The 18,904-nt window shown below is 46.9% G+C and overlaps 1 protein-coding gene across 1 annotated transcript in view; it reads left to right on the forward strand.

Annotated features, from left to right (window-relative positions):
* The window catches only part of C4_1H19orf67 (chromosome 4_1 C19orf67 homolog), a 110,763-nt gene extending 109,435 nt beyond the window's left edge, over nucleotides 1–1,328 (forward strand). The window contains exon 6 of the mRNA XM_085651222.1: nucleotides 1,133–1,328. Coding sequence (XP_085507348.1) covers nucleotides 1,133–1,328 — 196 coding nt within the window. The remainder of the gene's footprint in view (nucleotides 1–1,132) is intronic.
* Nucleotides 1,329–18,904: the final 17,576 nt, after the last annotated feature.

Here is an 18,904-nt window from a genome sequence, read left to right on the forward strand (position 1 = left end):
GTATATATGTATATGTGTTTTGAGAAAGGCTGCTGTGCCAGTAGAAACGCGTCTCTTCAGTCGCTGGGTCGGTGGTGGCCCTATGAAATAAAGAAGCCTTAACTCAGCTGCCTCGTGTGCGTGCTCTCTTCCTTGTGGAGTAGGGGTTGTTTGTATATATATATATGTGATCAAGACTCGAATGAGTTGAAACGCGTTATGGCGGCATCGATGAAATAAAGAAATTGGCATCATGTTTGTGGTCCGTGTCCGTGTGTAGCAAACAAGGCAGAGACGCTGCGGATTCGTCCATATATATATATATATATATATATATATATATATATATATATATATATACATACATATATATACATATGTGTACGACCCTATTATGGTTGTTGTTTTTTGGTGCTTTTTATGGGGTCCATCCTCTATTAAACAAGGTAATGATGATGAATGGTTAGGATGCGCCTGTGCAATGAATTCCTTTAATATGTGCTTTACTTTAATTCTGCCATAGGCATGCTGGTACCTATTTCCCTGCCCCATTATTCCTACTTCTCTTCCAGTGGTGTTTGGGCCCCTGCTATGGGAGTCCTTTTTCTGTACGTTTGGTTAGTGGCTGTCAGCCAAATAAGTCTTGTTTATAGGCTTCTGGCTGGAGCTTGTATGCTATATGAATCCTTTTTCTACCTTAGTTGCTTTTGGCTGTCTTTTATGTTTGTATCCTGTACCACAAGCTAATGGCAGACGTCGGCAGTTGATTTCTATTACCTTAAACCCAGAAGGCTGCGTTTAGCACATGAGTCCAATCTCTGTGTCTTTGACAGGGTCCGTATCACACGAGTCTTACTATATTCATATACCTCAGGTTGATTGGCTTGTGAGCACTGCGGCCCCTGATACTTGTGCCACTAAGAATTTATGAAAACGTACACACTGTACAACAGCCTATTCTATACAGATGTCTTGTTACATGTCAAGTTTGCGGTGTACAATACCTGCCAATATGCAGATCGCTTTTGGTTTTGAGACCCCAAATTAGCCTCCTCCATGCACTAGTCATTTTAGAAATCTGCTAATTATGCTAAACACCAATTCACTTCTCCTAGTTATTTTTCTAACACTGCTTCTCTCTGCTCCTCCTCAGGATCCTATGTCCACAGCCAGTGGGTGATTATCAGCAGCTTTTGACCATCGGCTTTGAGGAACCTTCGCAGACCTTGGCTACAGATCTCCTTGTACAGATCCTAACAAACCATGGAACTGTTCCCAACCCAGAAGGACTTTCCAAAGCCAGAGGAGAGCCTTGTCGCCTGCCCTGCCAGTCAGGATCAGCTCACTAATTTCAGGACCTACCACACATGCTCGATGTCGGCAGCAGCTGGTTTGCCAACTCAACCAACAGGAAGGATAGAAGGCATTCTCAGAGGACTAGACCTGGTGGGTCACAGCACAGAAGCCTCTCCCAGCAGGCCCCAACACAGAACTTCCTCTCTCTAAAAAATAAAATACATACATTGGTTTTTTTTCTCGCCAACAGTGGTGGAGAAAGATAATAAAATATTATCTGATCTAGTATTTTAATAACAGTCACATGTTTTCAATTTCTCAGGTACCATGAAATTATGGACAAAATATAATGACTGATCAAAGTAATAGAAACGCCTCAGAAAGGCTTGAAAGGTAACAAATCTTTGTTAAAGGCCCATCCTTAATAAGCCAGCATGTGACAGCAATCCTTAGCTCGAGGGCCACCGCCAAGAGGTTTCTGATGCTCTGCAGGCCTAAACTCAGCAGTTCCTCTAAATCTCAATGAGGTTGAGGAACTGTGGGTATGGCGGATGGGATATTTGCAGATTTTTGGCAGATATCTCACATTTGTTTAAACCTAAATTAGTGCCATCGTCTTGCAAGAGCTTTAAATGTGCAAATGTATTATTCTATTTCCAATGCTCGCCAATGCAGGCTCTTAGGATAAGTCAAAATGATGAGTAGTGGTCACGGGCAAAGTTGGAATTTGAACCTTTTTTTTTTAAAACAGATTTTATTGTGGTTTTATTCAGCATATTACAAACATCTGCTTTCGATACTTCTGTTGATACTGAAAAACAATGGTCCTAAACCTTTCTTTATGCAGTATAAATCAATTATATCAAATCAATTCTTCTGAGCTCAATCAATGTCTGCTCATAGCAATTAAAACATTCGCGATAATGATGTGCAACAACCAAAAAATGTCCAAATTATCATAATTTATTCAATCATAATTGGACTCGCAGTGGGAATCCTACTGCATTATTCGAATTTACAAAAATAAAAAAAACAGAGTGGTTGCTCCAGGGAAACGTGCAAAAGGAGAGTGCTCAAGTGAAGGGAATGGGAGGATCCCTAGTGAAATAAGAGAAGTAATTAAAGACAGTTCAGCGATTGGATTGATAGAAGAATATCAATCACGGTAAACCTGGCCATACAACATCAATAGTTCACAAGGTCTATTTACATATATTTTGCAATCCAGGAGTGTATCATTATTTTAGCACGCCATGGATGGGGGGAGAGTTTTTTTGGTCCAGGTTTAGTGGATAGGAGCATCAACGTTTCGACCCGACTTGGGGCACAAGGGGTACTTGGGGCCTCAGCCTGCGGGTCTTCCTCGGGACTGGGTTGGGCAACCAACTTCAGTAATGTGGTGTCCGTGTTCCTGAACACACATGTACAATGAACTGTAGATCTACTATGATGTATATATTGCACTGCATATTGTATGTACTAGCACTTATTATGCGCACATTACATCCCATTTAGGATAAGACACAGGCATATGTATGAATTGTTATAATTCAATCCGACATTGCACTGTCACTGTTCGCTTAAAAAGTTTTTAAGCAACACGATCGAATGCGTCGTACACACACCAGTGTATATATTGCACCTTAAATTGTCGGTATGGTTGGATTTTAATTATTGCGTGCTTCGTATAATCACCACTGTATTGTTTGAACTGTCTTAAGTCCATATACAATTATGCAATCACCACTGAAAATAATCTGGTTGTGTTCCATACAATATTGTCCATTACTTGCTGATATGGTTTAATGCTATTGCCACCTATTACACCCATGCCAAGCTCCCACTCGGAAGCTCTCAGAAACACATCTCCGATTCCTTGCCTGCCCGGTATTGACTCTGGACACAGTCTTTCCTTCATTTCCAGTAACACGCAAGTAGCGTGAGGCTAACGCTCACGTAAGCGAACGTTCCACTGAATGTCCTCGAGGCAGGCGTTGCTTTATGAACTCAGCGGTTCCCTGCTATTGCCTCTCGCACGAATGGCTGGATCGAGGAGATTGACGCCCTAGGTAATTGGCACACCACACGGCCCCCGCTGCCTCTTGTACTTTTCAATTTCATTTTTAAGTCAGACAGCACCTTAACGTGTTTATGTTTGTCTGTTTATTTTATTTTTTAACTATAGTTTCTGCATTAAATGCCCAAGAACCGACTAAAGCGGTCAAACTATCATGCACCACGGGTTAGGATTTTTGCATAGGGACATCATCCATCAGACAAAGATATACCCACAAGCCCCTTGCCTTCAAGAGAGGACGTATGCCTCCTGAACTTGTACCAGTAAGGGCACCACTTGTCCTCTCCGCAAACGTTGCGGGTAAGCTGTATTAATTTGGCCAATTCGGTTACCTTGTGACCCTTGTAATTATCTATGTGCACTACCCTGATACCCTATTTTAATAATTATGTAGGTGTGGAACACGGACACCACATTACTGAAGTTGGTTGCCCATCCCATTCCTGAGGAAGACTAGCAGGCCAAGGCCCCAAGTACCCCTTGTCCCCCAAGTCGGGTCAAAACATCGACGCCCAAACCCACTAAACCTGAACCCCCCTCCCCCAATTCATGCCGTGCTAAAATAATGATACACTCCTGGATTGCAAAATATATATAAATAGACCTTGTGAACTATTGATGTTGTATGGCCAGGTTTACCGAGATTGATATTCTTCTCTCAATCCAATCGCTGAACTGTCTTTAATTACTTCTCTTATTTCACTAGGGATCCTCCCATTCCCTTCACTTGAGCACTCTCCTTTTGCACGTTCCCCTTGAGCAACCACTCTATTTCTCTTTTTTTGTAAATTCAAATAATGCAGTGAGATTCCCACTGCGAGTCCAATTATGATTGAATAAATTATGTTAATTTGGAAATTTTTTGGTTGTTGCACATCATTATCTCAAATGTTTTAATTACTATGAGCAGAAATTGTGTGAGCTCAGAAGAAATGATTTGATATAATTGATTTATACTGGATAACTAAAGGTTTAGGACCATTGGTTTTCAGTATTGAACAAAGCCCAGGTCCAAGACTGTTATTTGGTTACCCCATTTTTGTAATTGCTTCGATACTTCTGTAGCATAAACATTCTTGTATTATCATTATCCCCTCTCTGCTGATATTTTTGGCCCAACCCTATCCCCACCCCCGTGAGTCACTTCACTGTTGACTGTCACTTTTCAAGCCAAAAGTTCCAAACTCATTGCCATACAAAGAAAATGTTTCAGATTTTTTGCCAAATAACCATAAAAGCAGAAGAGGATACATTCATTCTAAGAACCCAGGCAAGGAACACCACCATTGTCAGTAGGGAACCACATTATTCATTCACATACTTTTAGTCAGACAGTATCATACCAATACTTGCCAAGCTCCTGAAATGTTAAAGACATCAGGAATCACACCTAACATCATACTATACTTCTAATATTACCCCTAGACACGCTACTGATTACACTACTAAAACGGAAAACAGACTCCCGCCAGTGAGGAACCCAACCCAAAAACGCTGCAAGAACATACCAATGGCAATCCAGCGCTATACAAATCTCTGTTGACATAACATAATGCATGATATAAATCGATCCATTACTCCTTTTATTGACATTTGTATTACACCCCTTTTGCCTCTGAGAGACACAGCCTACCACAGGTAGGATGAAGCTCCCTCTTCCGCTAGGAACATCCAAGGGTAGCGCGATGCACAAAGTAAACTGGAGTCGCACTTTTGCTTCATGATGGTGAATGCCAAGGTTGCCTCATGGGCTCACCTCTCGGCAGGGATTAGCCTAGAGGCAGATCAACCCATCTGCATCAGAGGTCTCCGTGTCGGAGCACTGAGATTCCCAAGATCTGCTGCCCTCCTGTCCTCCCCAGTGATGTGTGGTCTCAGTTACGGAAGCAGTCTGTGCAGCATGGTTGCTCCTGCCTGATTTATAGAAACATCAACCACAAGGTTTTTCTTTTTAAACAATTCATAGTAGCATAGCTCAGCATCGGCAGATCAGTTGTTTTACACAATGACTAGACAATAAATATGATACGTTTGTGGCCCAGTCACTACAACATCAATATATACACTGATTTAAATTTTTGTTTTTTCCTTTTGCAAACCTAAAAATAAACATTATGCAACAACTTCCCCGCTCCCTTCCCCTATACCGACGACCACAAAAAGCAACCAGTTCACTCTTAACATGTAATTCAGAGGCATATCATACACATCTTCAGCAACCTGATTATAACCAGAACAAATCCCCTTCTGAATGGTGTTTAAACCCTTTCCAAGGTGTACATTAGTAAATAAGGGGAATCTACGGAGGGTGCTGATCATGCTTAGAATGGACTTTCAAGATATAACGCATTGCATCCCGTCTACGTGCAATTAAAGGTTTTCGCATTCTTGCTTGTTTCTCCCTATGAAGATGCTTACTCTTCATTATGGAGGCGGAATTGGTGTTCTTCTGGGTCATTGTGACTTTGCGTTCTGTCAAGAGAAAAGCAAGGCGTCCAAACCTCCAAATCTCTTGCTAGGGGTTCGATGGGCTCTGTTAAGATTATTAAATTGTATATATTTAAGTTGCACATTGTGCGATACCTTGCTTGGGGAAATTAGTATCCCCTTATTCAATGCTCTAGAAATATCAGTTTCCCATTGTGAGTGTAGTTTGACCTCTGCCATATCTATATGGTGTAGATGCACCATGTAGAGCCAGCCATCTTACTAACCTCTAACTGCTACCCATTGTGTTTCTTGTTTGAATGACTTTGTCTGCAAGTGGTTCTGCTGTTCCAATTTGCCACGGCTCCTGCAGAGCAGTTTTAATCAGTCCATACATAAGAAATTGCCCCCTTGGGATAATTTGTTTCTCTATGATTGCTTTAAAGTCCAGTAAAGCACCGTTTGCAAATAAATCCCTACCTGTAATCACTCCCTTTCTGTCCACAGCCGGAGCTGGTGTTCCCTAAGCCACCCTGTGTGCATGAGGAAACCAATCACTGGAGTAGCGGGGGCATAAGTGTTTGGTAAGTGTATAGCTACATTTCAGGCAGGCCAATGCCATCCGTAGTAGAGTATGTTTCCTAGGAAACGTTGGCCTTCACAAGGTACCATCATCATATCTCTCTTCTGGGAGGCTTGTCTCATCCAGCGAAAAAATCAGATGGTCAATTGAGAACTCACTGGTAGTATTTTTCCAAGTCTGGGTGTCCGAGTCCCCCTGCTCATGTAGGCAGCTTTAGGATTGAGACAGCAACTTCACGTTGGCCGCCGACCCATACTAGTTCACCAAAAAGCCAATGCAATTCACTGAAAAAGTATCAAGGAAGGTTACCAGGAAGCAATGCCATTTTGATATGCACCACTCTTTCTGTGACCTAAGACTACGTACTGCTTTACCCAAGTTACTAGCGTTAATATCTTCCACCATGTACTAAATATTAATTCCCATATTTCCAAATGTTGAGGTCTCCCATCGCAGCTGACCCTCCAGGACAGCCTGCGCTGGTGGGATAAACCCTGGGTTTAACGGAAAATGCAGGATTTTGTCCAATTGACACAAAGATAGTAAATGGACACAAATGCATCAAGTCTCTGTGCTATGACTGTGCAGTCCACTATGGCACCCCTAATTTAATTCAGGATATCATCTGTATAAAGGGAAACTGCATTTCTATAACCATGCAGTGGCACCCCCCGTAAACACCAATGTCAAAGGTAGGCAGCCAACGGTTCAATGGCCGTGGCAAACAATAAAGGCAACAGGATTATCCCCAACCAGTGGTGTAGGAATCTGAGATACTCTGTCCAGTTTTAATTTTAGGAGTTAGGCAGTTATGAAGAGTCTGGATCCAACGGTGCATGTATCGCCCATACCAAATATTTCAAGCATATACCCCCAATTTAAGGAATCAAATGCCTTTTCTAGGTCGCAAGCTGCTCAGGCTGCTAGTTGCCATGACACTGGAGAGCAGCTCATTATGTCCGATACTCTAAGAATATTAAGGGAGGCATTGCGGCCCAACATAAAACTGGTCACTCAGGTTAAATTCATTTGGGGAGCTCCAGCATAAGGTGGCATGCAAGGATCCTAGCTCATATTTTATAGTCCGAGTTTAAAGTGGCGGCAACAATACATTGCCCGAGCACACACTAAGTCCAATAAAACATCAATTATTATGACACATTTCTTGTATATCCTCTTGGTCTTTAATTTTCTTTCTCTTTTGTCCAGCCAGCCAACATGTGTTTCGTCGTTTAGGGTGTTCACCACGACTTCCTCAGGGCTGGAAAATAATATAAATGTAGATGTAGTGTAGAGTGAGAACAGCACACATTATACACGTGTTTATCTTTCTGGAAACCCAAACCTTCCTTAGAAGTACATGATAAATGGTGCACTGTGAAATTCAAATCAAAATAATTCTTTGTCACAACCATGGAACATATTACACCACATTTAAAAGCTGTAACCGTGCATGAGCTATACAATATCAAAACTGAAATCCAGTGTTTCAGATGAGGTGAAGCGGGAAGTGGTGCAGTGAAATCATACCTCTAAATAGGTGACTGTTTACACCTACTTGGTAGGTCAATGCAATCTCCCGTAAAGTGTTGACCCGTGATCTACAATCAAGCAGTATATTAAAAGAATGCAGTGCGTACCTGTCTACCTGGAATATCGCTTATTTATACCTAGATGGTAATATTAACAACTTTCAGTTGGCGCATCAATTCCAAACACGCCCAAGGTTTGAACCACAATAATATGCCGCAAGTCTCAAAAACTATCGTAATATGCCGCAAGTCTCAAAAACTATCCTACCTCCACGCCAGTTCTACTTCCATACCAGCAACCACTGCAAGGATAGCTCCCTAGATACGTATTCTATGTAACAATAGTATCAAAAATAAACCTAATTTTAGAAAGTTGTGATACATTTATATAGTATAAGTATATTAAATATGGGAGGTTTATCGATCTCACCTTATGATCTCTATATTGCACTTATATGTAGCCTCCGTATTCGAGTGTCCTCAATATATATTTTCATGCCCATGCAATGTATATATCCATATCAGATAGCGAGAGTACCCGCCATTTACAATGACAAAAAGTAAATATCCCAAAGTAAATAAGGCATAGATCAAGTGGAAGTATGACTGCCGACCGTCTAGGTCTTCTAGTTATATAGATCTTATATTCTATGCTGCAAGCTGTCTTACCTCCAGCGAGGACGCCAGTAGACGTCCTGCCGATATTTGTCTCTCCCGCCGAGTATGGCTCCCGGTTGTCGGAAATGATGTATTGGGTTCCGATTTAAATACCAAGCAATGCTGAAGCCGCACTCAAGCGTGCTTCGATAATCACCCGATCCGGGCACCATCTTAGAAATAAAATGTATCTCAAATATAGAGCAGCTGGACGCCACGCACGGCAAACCATGCTTGTGAAAAGTTTCTACATGCCAATATTTATTTAGAGGTTCTAGCTGTGCGCGAAGTCAGCCGATATTTGTACCAACGTATTTGTTGTGTTGTGACTGTGACGTAACAGGCACGTAGCGTGGGGGTCAGGTGACCCCAGAATGAATAAAAAGGGTACGAACGTACGCCAGTTGGGCTACGGACGGCAACACCCACAGTACCATACTCCCGTCTCCTGTGGTTATTCAGGCCCCCTAAACTTCCTTGTGACTCCCCCACTAGTGTCGGAGCCGGCTTGTGACCTGTGCACTCAGCCGACACAACAGCTGGCTTCGAGGGTGGGCGTGCCCTCTCCTGGCACTGTGCAGCAGCCGCAAGTGTCCTCCATCGACCTCGCGGTGCTCGTGCCACGGTGCGCTGTGCCCTGGTGATCGGGAGGCCCGAGCGGAGCTTCTCCTGCGCGCTCCGAACTGTCCCTTGGCTGACGAGGTGAGCCGCTGCGGTCTGCATTTCTGGCCCGCTGCGTGTGAGGCAGTGCATGGCTGGACGCTGCAGCGGGGAGGTGCGCGCCCGTGAGCGTGCGCGAACACACGCTCCTTCGTGCTTCACGGCTGAGTACCCCTGGACACGCGGCTGTGAACGGCAGTCCGTGCAGCAGACACTGCTCCTCAAGCTGTGGCAGGCGAAGTGTGAAGGTGAGGAGCCCCAGACGGAAGTGAGGCGCTGCCAGAGGCTGCTCTGTGTGTGGGGGTAGTGGCAGCTACAAAAAAAAAACCAAGCACTGGCAGCAGCAATCAAAAAAGAAAAAAAAGAAATATGCACTGGCAGCATCAACAAAAAAAAATACTAAGGGGCTACAGGAGGCCGGCCTCAGTGCATCATTGTGGGGGCAGGAGGAATAAGCAACTGAGGGGAAGGAAGTCCTCACATCCTCCACAAGTGCTGAGGAAAAGACAGCGCGCAGGGCAGTGAGCACCACAGGACTGGTGAACCAGGGTGGAGACAAACGCCTCAAGGAAAACACAGTACAAGGCACAGGGTGGACAACCATGTCGACGATTCCCCCGATAGAACCATTCATAGTGGAAGGGTCCCCATCATCACTCGCACCAAAATGGAAAGACTGGGTGGACCGCTTAAAGATCTTTTTCGAGGCCATCAAAGTCCATAAGGACCAGAAAAGAGCATGCTATTACATCTAGGGGGTAGGACATACACAATATCACCAAAACACTCGCCGAGGCCACGCCAAAAACCCACCACACCTTGATAAATGCTCTCAATGGATACTTTGAACCGATGGCTAATCAAGATTATGAACGATTCATATTAAGGCAAGCGCGCCAACTGCCAGAAGAGTCGCTGGACACTGTCCACGCACGGCTCAAGAACCTAGCATCCACGTGCGGATTCCGCGACGAAACGGACGAGATTAGGGGACACATAATCCAGGGCTGTGCGTCGGCCAAGCTCCGCGAACGAATTCTAGAGGAGGCTGGAAAGTCGTTAACTGACATATTGACCTTAGGGCGAACCAAAGAACTGTCCAAGGCCAGTGCAGCTCACATGGAGGCGGCCCTCCAGTCACCAGTTAAGACAGAACTAGTGAATGCTGTAACAACTAGGCCAACGACCAAGTGGAACAAGAAGGAAACAAGAGCTGCGTCCTCGGGACAAGGGAAAAGCTGAGGATACTGTGGAGGACCACCCCACAAAGCGGCCGAATGTCCAGCTAAAAGCAAGAGATGCTCGGGATGTGGGCGATTTAATAACTTCGAAAAAGTTTGCAGGTTCAAGCGATATCGGAAGCCCCGGCAAGAGGTCAACACACTACCAGAAGGAGAGAGAGAGCCTAGCGACATGGACGATGACGAGGAAGAAGAGAGGGTAGTACACAAAGTGCATATGATCGGGACTACAACCCGAAAAGCGCGACGACTGACCCAGTGCACCATTCGAGTGGGGCACCAAGATGTCATGGCCATGGTTGACACTGGCGCCACGATCAACAATCATGGCCTCTGCCTTGTATGAGAGCATGTCTCCGGCACCCGCCTTACACCCATCAGCGATCACCGTCTTCACCTATGGCCAAGACACACCCCATAAGATACGGGGCCCGTTCAAAACGTCCATCTCCCATGGCACGCATTCCCTCGACACCAACATATATGTTACCGAAGATGGGCAAGGCATGCTGCTAGGATGCCGTTTTGCGGAAGACTTGGGAGTGGTGACCTTTGCATTCGGGGTGCACCAGGAGTCGATTCAGCACATTCTGGCAGAATTCTCGGTGGTCTTTGAAGGAATCGGGAAATTTAAAGGCAAAAATATTCACCTTCACATCGACCCAACAGTACAACCCGTGGCTCTACGCCACCGCCGAATAGCCTTTCACTTGCGTCTCCTGGTGGAAGAAGAGTTAAAGAAGTTAGAAGCAGCCGGCATCATTGAAAAGGTGACAGGGCCCACTCCGTGGATCTCCCCGATAGTCGTCACCCGGAAGCCCAAGCAACCAGGTGCCGTGAGAATCTGCATGGACATGAGGCTACCCAACGCATCCATTAAAAGGGAACGTCATATCACCCCGACTATAGATGATTGGATAGGGGAGATGGCTGGGGCATGCTGGTTCTCCAAGTTAGATCTAAGATCCGGTTACCATCAGCTAGTGCTAGATGAGGCGTCCCGCAACATCACAACCTTCTCAACCCACGTCGGTCTTCGAAGGTACACTCGCCTGAGTTTCGGGGTGTCCAGTGTGGCAGAAGTATTTCAAAATATAATACACAAACTTTCGGGTATACCTTCTCCACTGAAGGAGTCAACCCAGATCCTGAAAAGGTCAAGGACATAAAAGATGCCACTGCCCCCACCAATGTCACCGAGGTCCGCAGCTTCCTTGGCATGGTAAACTATTGTGGGAGATTCATCCGAGACCTCACCACACTTACTCAACCACTACAGGACCTCACAAAGGATTCCACTCCCTGGAAGTGGGGCCCAGACCAAGCCAAGGCATTCGCAGACATCAAGGATACACTCTCAGAGGCGACTACACTGGCCTTCTTTGACCCCGGGAAGATGACCTCGATAGCCGTAGATGCCGGTCCAATGGGGTTAGGTGCCGTTCTATTGCAGAGACAACACCGGGAGGAGGATTGGGCTCCAGTAGCTTTTGCCAGCCGATCCCTCACCGAGACGGAACAGCGTTCCTTCCAAATCGAGAAGGAGGCCATCGCCATCCACTGGGGGTGCCGTCACTTCCACCTCTATGTCTATGGCAAGCTGTTTGTGTAACGACGGACCACAAACCCCTCGTAGCTCTCTTCTCTGGCACCTCCACCAAACCGCCACCTCGGATCGAAAAGTGGATGTTGCAGCTACAGAATTATAACTGCCGGGTTGAATATCAACCAGGATCCGGAAATCCCGCAGACTACTTGTCACGTCACCCAAGAGCAGCCACGGCCCAGGAGATGGAAGATGCTGCTGACACTGAGGAGTATGTGAGGTGTGTCACAGCCCGGTCTTGCCCTCTCCCACTCTCCATGGAGGACCTTAGAGAGGAGACCAACAAAGATGACTGTCTGCAACGGGCCCGAGCGGCTCTAAAGAGTGGTAACTGGCACAAGGCCAAAGACGAATGGAGAATACTGACGGCAAATGCTCAGCGCATAATGGACAGCTTGTACCATGTCCGAGATGAGCTCACCAAGGACGCCACGGGATGTCTATTCAGAGGACATCGACTGTTAATCCCGACGGCTCTAACAGCCAGAGTTGTCAAGCTAGCCCACATCGGACACCAAGGCATGGTCAAGACAAAGTCCAGGCTCCGAACTAAGGTATGGTTCCCTCTCATGGACGAACTCGTGGAAGCCACGGTTCGCTCCTGCTCATCATATCAAGTGACTGGAGACGTCCCTCGGCCAGCCCTAATACTTGCAGAACCAAGGCCGCGATCACGCTGGTCATGTGTCAGCCTAGACTTGGCAGCCTCCCCGACGGTCGCCACACGTTTGTGGCCATTGATGATCACTCCAAATACCCTGAGGTCGAGATCATAGCAGCGCCCAGTGCCACTGAAGTAATCCCAAAACTTGAAAAAATCATGGCGATTCACGGCCTCATACAGGAATTGAGGACCGACAATGGACCCCCTTTTAAAGGACAAGAGCTAGCCACATATCTAAGCACACTAGGCATCCGCCACCGGAGAATTACCCCAAGATGGCCGCAAGCAAATGAGGAGGTGGAACGATTTATGCGGACCTTAAATAAAGTGATACGCATTGCTCATGACAAGGGTCAGTCCGTGGAGTTAGCCATTTTAACCTTTCTACAAAGCTACCGCTGGTCACCCCATACCACCACGGGGGTAGCCCCAGCACTTCTCCTCATGGGGAGAGTGGTCACGGACTCCATTCCACATCACCCTCAGTGGCGCCCCGAGGTGCCTGATGACGCTCAAGTTGACTCAAGACGTCTGAGAGCTCATGCTCAAGTCAGTCAAAGGAGGCGGGCGAAACCCCAACTTCTTGAAAAAGGAGATTTGGTGCTGCTCAGAAATCGAACAAATTCCGATTGCCCTATGAGAAGGACCCGTGGACTGTTGTCAACGTCAAAGGTACCCGGATCATCGCGACTCGAGGAAGAGAAACAGTGACCCGAAATGTGTTGCATTTCAAGAAGTATCAGCAGGCGGTGTCACCGTCTGTGTCGGCCCGGGCGAGAGCACCCTCGGGCGCTCTGGCACCGATGGATGGCAGCCAGGACCAAACTTTGGAGATCTCCCCGGCAGATAGTTGCGTTGAAACCGCTGACAGTGTCCCGACTCAAGGAGATGAAGTGGTGAGCGCAATGCCTGAGGAGGGTCATGGTCACCCTGGGAATGACCGTGGTGAGGTAACGTCTGGTACCGGAGCAAAAGAGACCCTGGGGCGTGGCAGGTCCCAGCATCGCCTGCGGGAAAATCCGGAGCCCACTCGCCGCCAGCGACATACCCAGTTAAAAAAAACAAAATTCACAAAAGCCAAGAAAGAACAGAGGAAACTTTGGATGAAAGAAGAAAGTACGAAAAGTGAGCAGGAAAGTAGCCGTACTGCCCATTCCAGTGAAGAAAGTGACAATTTGAATAGTAAGTGTGAATGAAATGTATATCAATCCTGTGTGAGTAGTGCGAAAATACTATTGATAATACCTTTTCTCGCCCGCGCGTCCAACCGTCAACCAAAGTTTCCTCTGTTCTTTCTTGGCTATTGTGAATTTTAGTTTTTTTAACTGGGAATGTTTGTTAAGCTACAACTTTGCATTTGTATTGCGATGTTACTCATCAAGTTGTTTTTGTGAAAGACATTGTAGCACATCATTTTAATTTTGTTGTTTTTCCCGGTAAATAAGAGGCCGGCCATATTACAATTCAATGAAGTAGACTGTTTCATTAATTCAGTGCCCATATGTTTGTTGTAGATTTCCCCTGACGAAGGGTGTATGCCACACCTGAAATGCATTGGGAACAATAATCTTCAAGTTTTTTTACTACAATGCCATGCAATGTGAAGTTCAAGATTCACCAATGAACTATGCTTTTGAATAAAAGAAGCATTGAACTACGCTGGATTGAAAGCATGTTATTATGTTCATGTGAATGTATATTAGTTGATCGCAGAGTGTTTAGTCTGTTCACTTGATTAAGTTTTCTAAAACTTGTTTTTACAATAATAGAAATTGTTTAAATACGCTCTTGGCAGAGTGTTTCTTTGGTAGTGCAGCCTTTTTCTAGGACAGGTCGTCTTAGAAACAATTTTCTGTAGGAATAAGTCGACATAGTGTGACAATTTCTCAGTCAGTCCACCTATACTGGATATGATTGGTCTGCCTGGTGGAAAAGGCTTTCTTTTGTGAATTTTGGGTAACGTGTATGTGCATTTTAATTTTCTCCCATTTCAATGTGTCACATTACAAACCGCAGGCCTCTTGCTCCCAGTGGCTAGCAGACACTATGCCTTTGCCAGCAGGGTGATGCGGGAAAGCGATGGAGCCTGGGGGCTGGGGGCTGTGGGCTCATGCCCCGGCTCGAGCGATATCGGGTCAATTATTAAAATGATGAGGTCCAGTTAGAATGCATTTAAAACTGTGTAACATTTCCAAATTAAATCCTTATTGTCCTTGGATAAAATGGGTTTTAAGGGAATATATAATCCCTTTCATATAAGCTGCACTTTGTAATATTCAGCTCACGCGACGGTGTAATTTTTATTGGATGCAGCCTCTTAGTAAATGTTTGAAATATGATTCAGATGATTTTTTAAAGGAGAGCCAACTTAGATTTATTTGATAGTTAGCAATTTGTGTTTCACTTCATCATCACTGAATTCCAATGTTTCTGCTTATTTTAAATTTGATGTGATACTTCCCATTTCTTCCAATGAAATTATGGGTGATTTAGAGTTTGGCGAAGCGTGATTGCCACCATAAATCGGCTGTGCTCCTGTTCTGCCAGACTCAGTTTTGCAGCTCTATCTACAGTCTGGGAACGTTCTGGGATTCCAATTGTGGTGCCTCTGCAGTCGGAAACCTCTGACCTGACAGCACATTCACCACAGGACCATCAAAACATAGTGACAATTGTCACACCTTATATCGGGCCGCAAAACTATCACAATACATTGATTTTTTTTCTTTTTAAGGAGTAAACCCCTGCATTGGGAGTCTATTCTTAAAAACCAGTGGCGTAACACAGGCCCCCGCAGCCCCCGCTGTGCGGGGGCCCCAAGCACCAGGGGGGCCCCTCAGCACAGTTCTCTGGCCGGAGAGCTCCCGATTAAGTCCGGAGGGGGCCCCTCCATGTACCTTGCAGGGGGGACCCCCTCAAGTTTCGTTACGCCTGTGTTGAAAACCATAAGACTTTGCCAAGTGGGTGCAACAAACACGGTGGCCAATCACAAACATGGTAGCCAATCAGTAAAGTTTGACTGTCCTGAATGGAGCCACCGCAGTGGTGGCTCCATTGAAGCCAGAGAGATCACACGTATTTGGCGGGGATCCTCAAGTATGGTGGTATTCGGTTTGAAAAAGAGACATTGGCCCCTACCAAACTGGAGGGACGCCTGACATACTGTAAATGACCTCCTATTATGTTAAATGAACTTGTAAAGCGCTGTTGCCCAGAAAAGATCATCCTGGCACTAGACCATAGAGTCAGTGTGGAGTTACAACATTTATAGTGTGGAATATAGCAAAGTTTTCAGGTTTTGTTTTGATTTGCTTGCTGGAATTTGGGTTCACTGCAGATTGATGGAGTTCATCCCAGTATTAAGGGACAAGATGAAAAAGTGCACCCTCCACAAGGAATGAATGAATGAATAGGAAATTTATATAGCGCATAGTTACCCTCAGGCATCCCAGCGCTTTGTCCAGAGTGACCAAACAGAAGAAGCTGACAGTTCGACCGCATTCAGCAGGAAAGAGGTAAGTTTTCAAAAGTTTCCGGAATCGTAAGAAACACGTCTCTGTGCGCAAACACAGGGGGAGATTGTTCCACAAGATAGCTATATTGACCAAATATCTCCGCCCCCCGGCACGCGCCCTTCTAACTCTAGGAACTTGAAGAAGATGTTTTTGGTCAGATCGTAGGGCACTGTTGGCTTTATAAGGCACAGCTAAATTCCGCAGGATAGGAGGTCCCTTCCCCTGAAGAATTTTGTGCGCAGTGCAAAGAGCCTTAAATGTGACCCTTTCGCGCACCGGAAGCCAGTGCAAGGCTATCAGAGCAGGTCTGGCTGATTGTGTCCTAGGTGTATTCATAAGTAGCCTAGCCGCAGCATTTTGTACTTGCTGAAGTTTATTAAACGTGGCTTCAGGGGCACCTAAGAAGATGGTATTACTGTAATCTAATCTAGATACAATAAGCCCCTGAACAAGTAACTTCCTAGATGGCCAAGGTAGCAGTGGGAGAACTTTCCGAGCTGAACGGAGGAGACCGAAACACACTCCTGCTGTTTTTTTTGCCTGGGTCTTGAAGGACAGATCTCGTTCCAGCCAGAAACCCAAACTTTTAATCTCTTCTTTAGGGCTCGGCAAAGCACCCATGCAGCTGGGCCAGCTGGAAAGAGGAAGAGAGGGGGTTTTGCGTCCGAGCAGAATTAGTTCGGTCTTTGAACCATTCAGCTTCAAAGCTGAATCACACATCCAGGTGTGGACCTTAGACATGCAGGAATGCAGCGATTCGGGGTTCTCCACCAGTTGGGATAGGGTGACCACCAACTGCGTGTCGTCAGCATAGCGATCTTAATGCCAAATGGGGCCACCACATCCTCCAGGGGGGCCATGTATACATTGAATAATGTGGGGCTCAAAGAGGAGCCCTGAAGAACACCACACTGGAGGGGGATGGAGGCCGAACGTTCGCTACCGTCCCAGACCTGATACGTCCGGTCGCAAAGAAATGACTTAAGCCACTTCAGCGCCACACCTGCCACCCCTATATCTGCCAGCCGTTGGATCAACACTTGATGGTTCACCGTGTCGAAAGCAGCACTGAGGTCCAGGAGGATCACTGCCACTGACCCTCCCGAATCTAGAATGCTCCTCGCTTCCTCAACGACTGCCGGAAGAGCAGTGTCAGTGCCCTGCCCTGGCCGGAAGCCGGTTTGGGAACCTCGTAGCAAGCCATTAGCCTCCAAGAAGTATGACAACTGCCAATTCGCTAGTCTTTCGGCGATCTTGCTAAGACCAGGGAGGAGGGAGATAGGCCTGAAATTTGCCAAATCAGCCGAATCTAGATTCGTTTTTTTCAACAGAGCCTTTACCACTGCCCTTTTCCAGCTCGGTGGTACCAAACCTTGCGCAAAGGATGCATTGATAAGGTCCGCAACTGGGGCTGCGATAGTAGTTGCTACCAGTTTCAAAAATCTCATAGGGACCGGGTCCCTAGGGGAACCACTTTTCAACGAGCCCAACTCGTTGCGAACTTCATCCACTGAAACTGGCCCGAAGGTATCCAAGTAACCACGGGCACCTCGAGATTGGTTACCTATAAATGTAGTTCGGGCAACCTGTGGAAGGGTGCTAAGAATATTGACTATTTTCATGTTGAAATAGTTTGCATGCTCCTTACATTTCTCGCCAGGGCTGTCAAAGATTGCCAAAGGCTCAGGAACTTTAAGAAGTTCATTTACGGGGAGGAGCCAAGATGGCGACCGGGACGGCAGCGTAGACCCCCGGCTCCGTGAGCCTCCGCATCCCGCACGGATATCCTGCCTGAGATCCTCAACTTGTGCTACGTGGTCGTGTTTCTGAAGGAGAGGGGCTCCCGACTGTGTGACTCCGAGGTTTCTAGCCGTGCTATCGCCGGAGAAAACTGCATCTGAACTTTGCGGCCTGTGCGGCCCTGGAGCCGGGACATCGAGTGGACGCCGTGGCCGGGTGGCAGTGCGACAACAGCGGCCGGTGGTGACTGGGTGGAGTCGGCCCACCGGAGCGGTGCCAAACTCGGCCTACATTTCGGCGTGGTCACTTCTACTGCCCGGTGTGGCTGACTGAGTGCATGACCGGGGGTGCAAATCTTAGATCCTCCGGTGACTGCCCCTGCCTTGCTGGTGAGCTGCCCGGCCGCCGTCCGTATCCTGCCCCGATCATTGCGGGCCGCCCCCGGATTTCTACGGGAGCTGGTCCGTGGTGGGGACGACTGTTGCCCGTGACCACGGATAGTTTTTTGTCTGCCCCCGGAACCCGGTCACCCGCGACGGGGTCATCGCGACGCTTGCCCTGGGGTCCCGGCCCCGGTGAGGGTCGGGCATACTTGGCGGCCATCTTGGGTCGATGAAGCCTACCATCCTGTCCGCTGGGCCGCAGCGGGCCTGTGAGCGTACGATTTTTGGGAGTGTGGCGGCGAGATCACAGAGAGCTGAGCTGGGGTACGGCGACCTCCTCGAGGCTCTTGGTACTCTTCACTCCTCCTTGGTTCATGGTTTCGTGGTCTTGGGGAGTAAGCTCGATGGTGTGGCGTCGGAGTTGGGGCAGTGGCGGCCCGCCTGTCCGCACGAACACAGAGTCTACCCACACTGCGCGCAGGAGGACGTTGTGGCGGCCCCCCCTGAGGTTAGTACACGACTGGACGCCCCGGCCAGTATGCTA

The sequence above is a fragment of the Triturus cristatus genome, chromosome 4_1 (genome assembly GCF_964204655.1).
Source record: "Triturus cristatus chromosome 4_1, aTriCri1.1, whole genome shotgun sequence".
Taxonomy (NCBI): domain Eukaryota; kingdom Metazoa; phylum Chordata; class Amphibia; order Caudata; family Salamandridae; genus Triturus; species Triturus cristatus.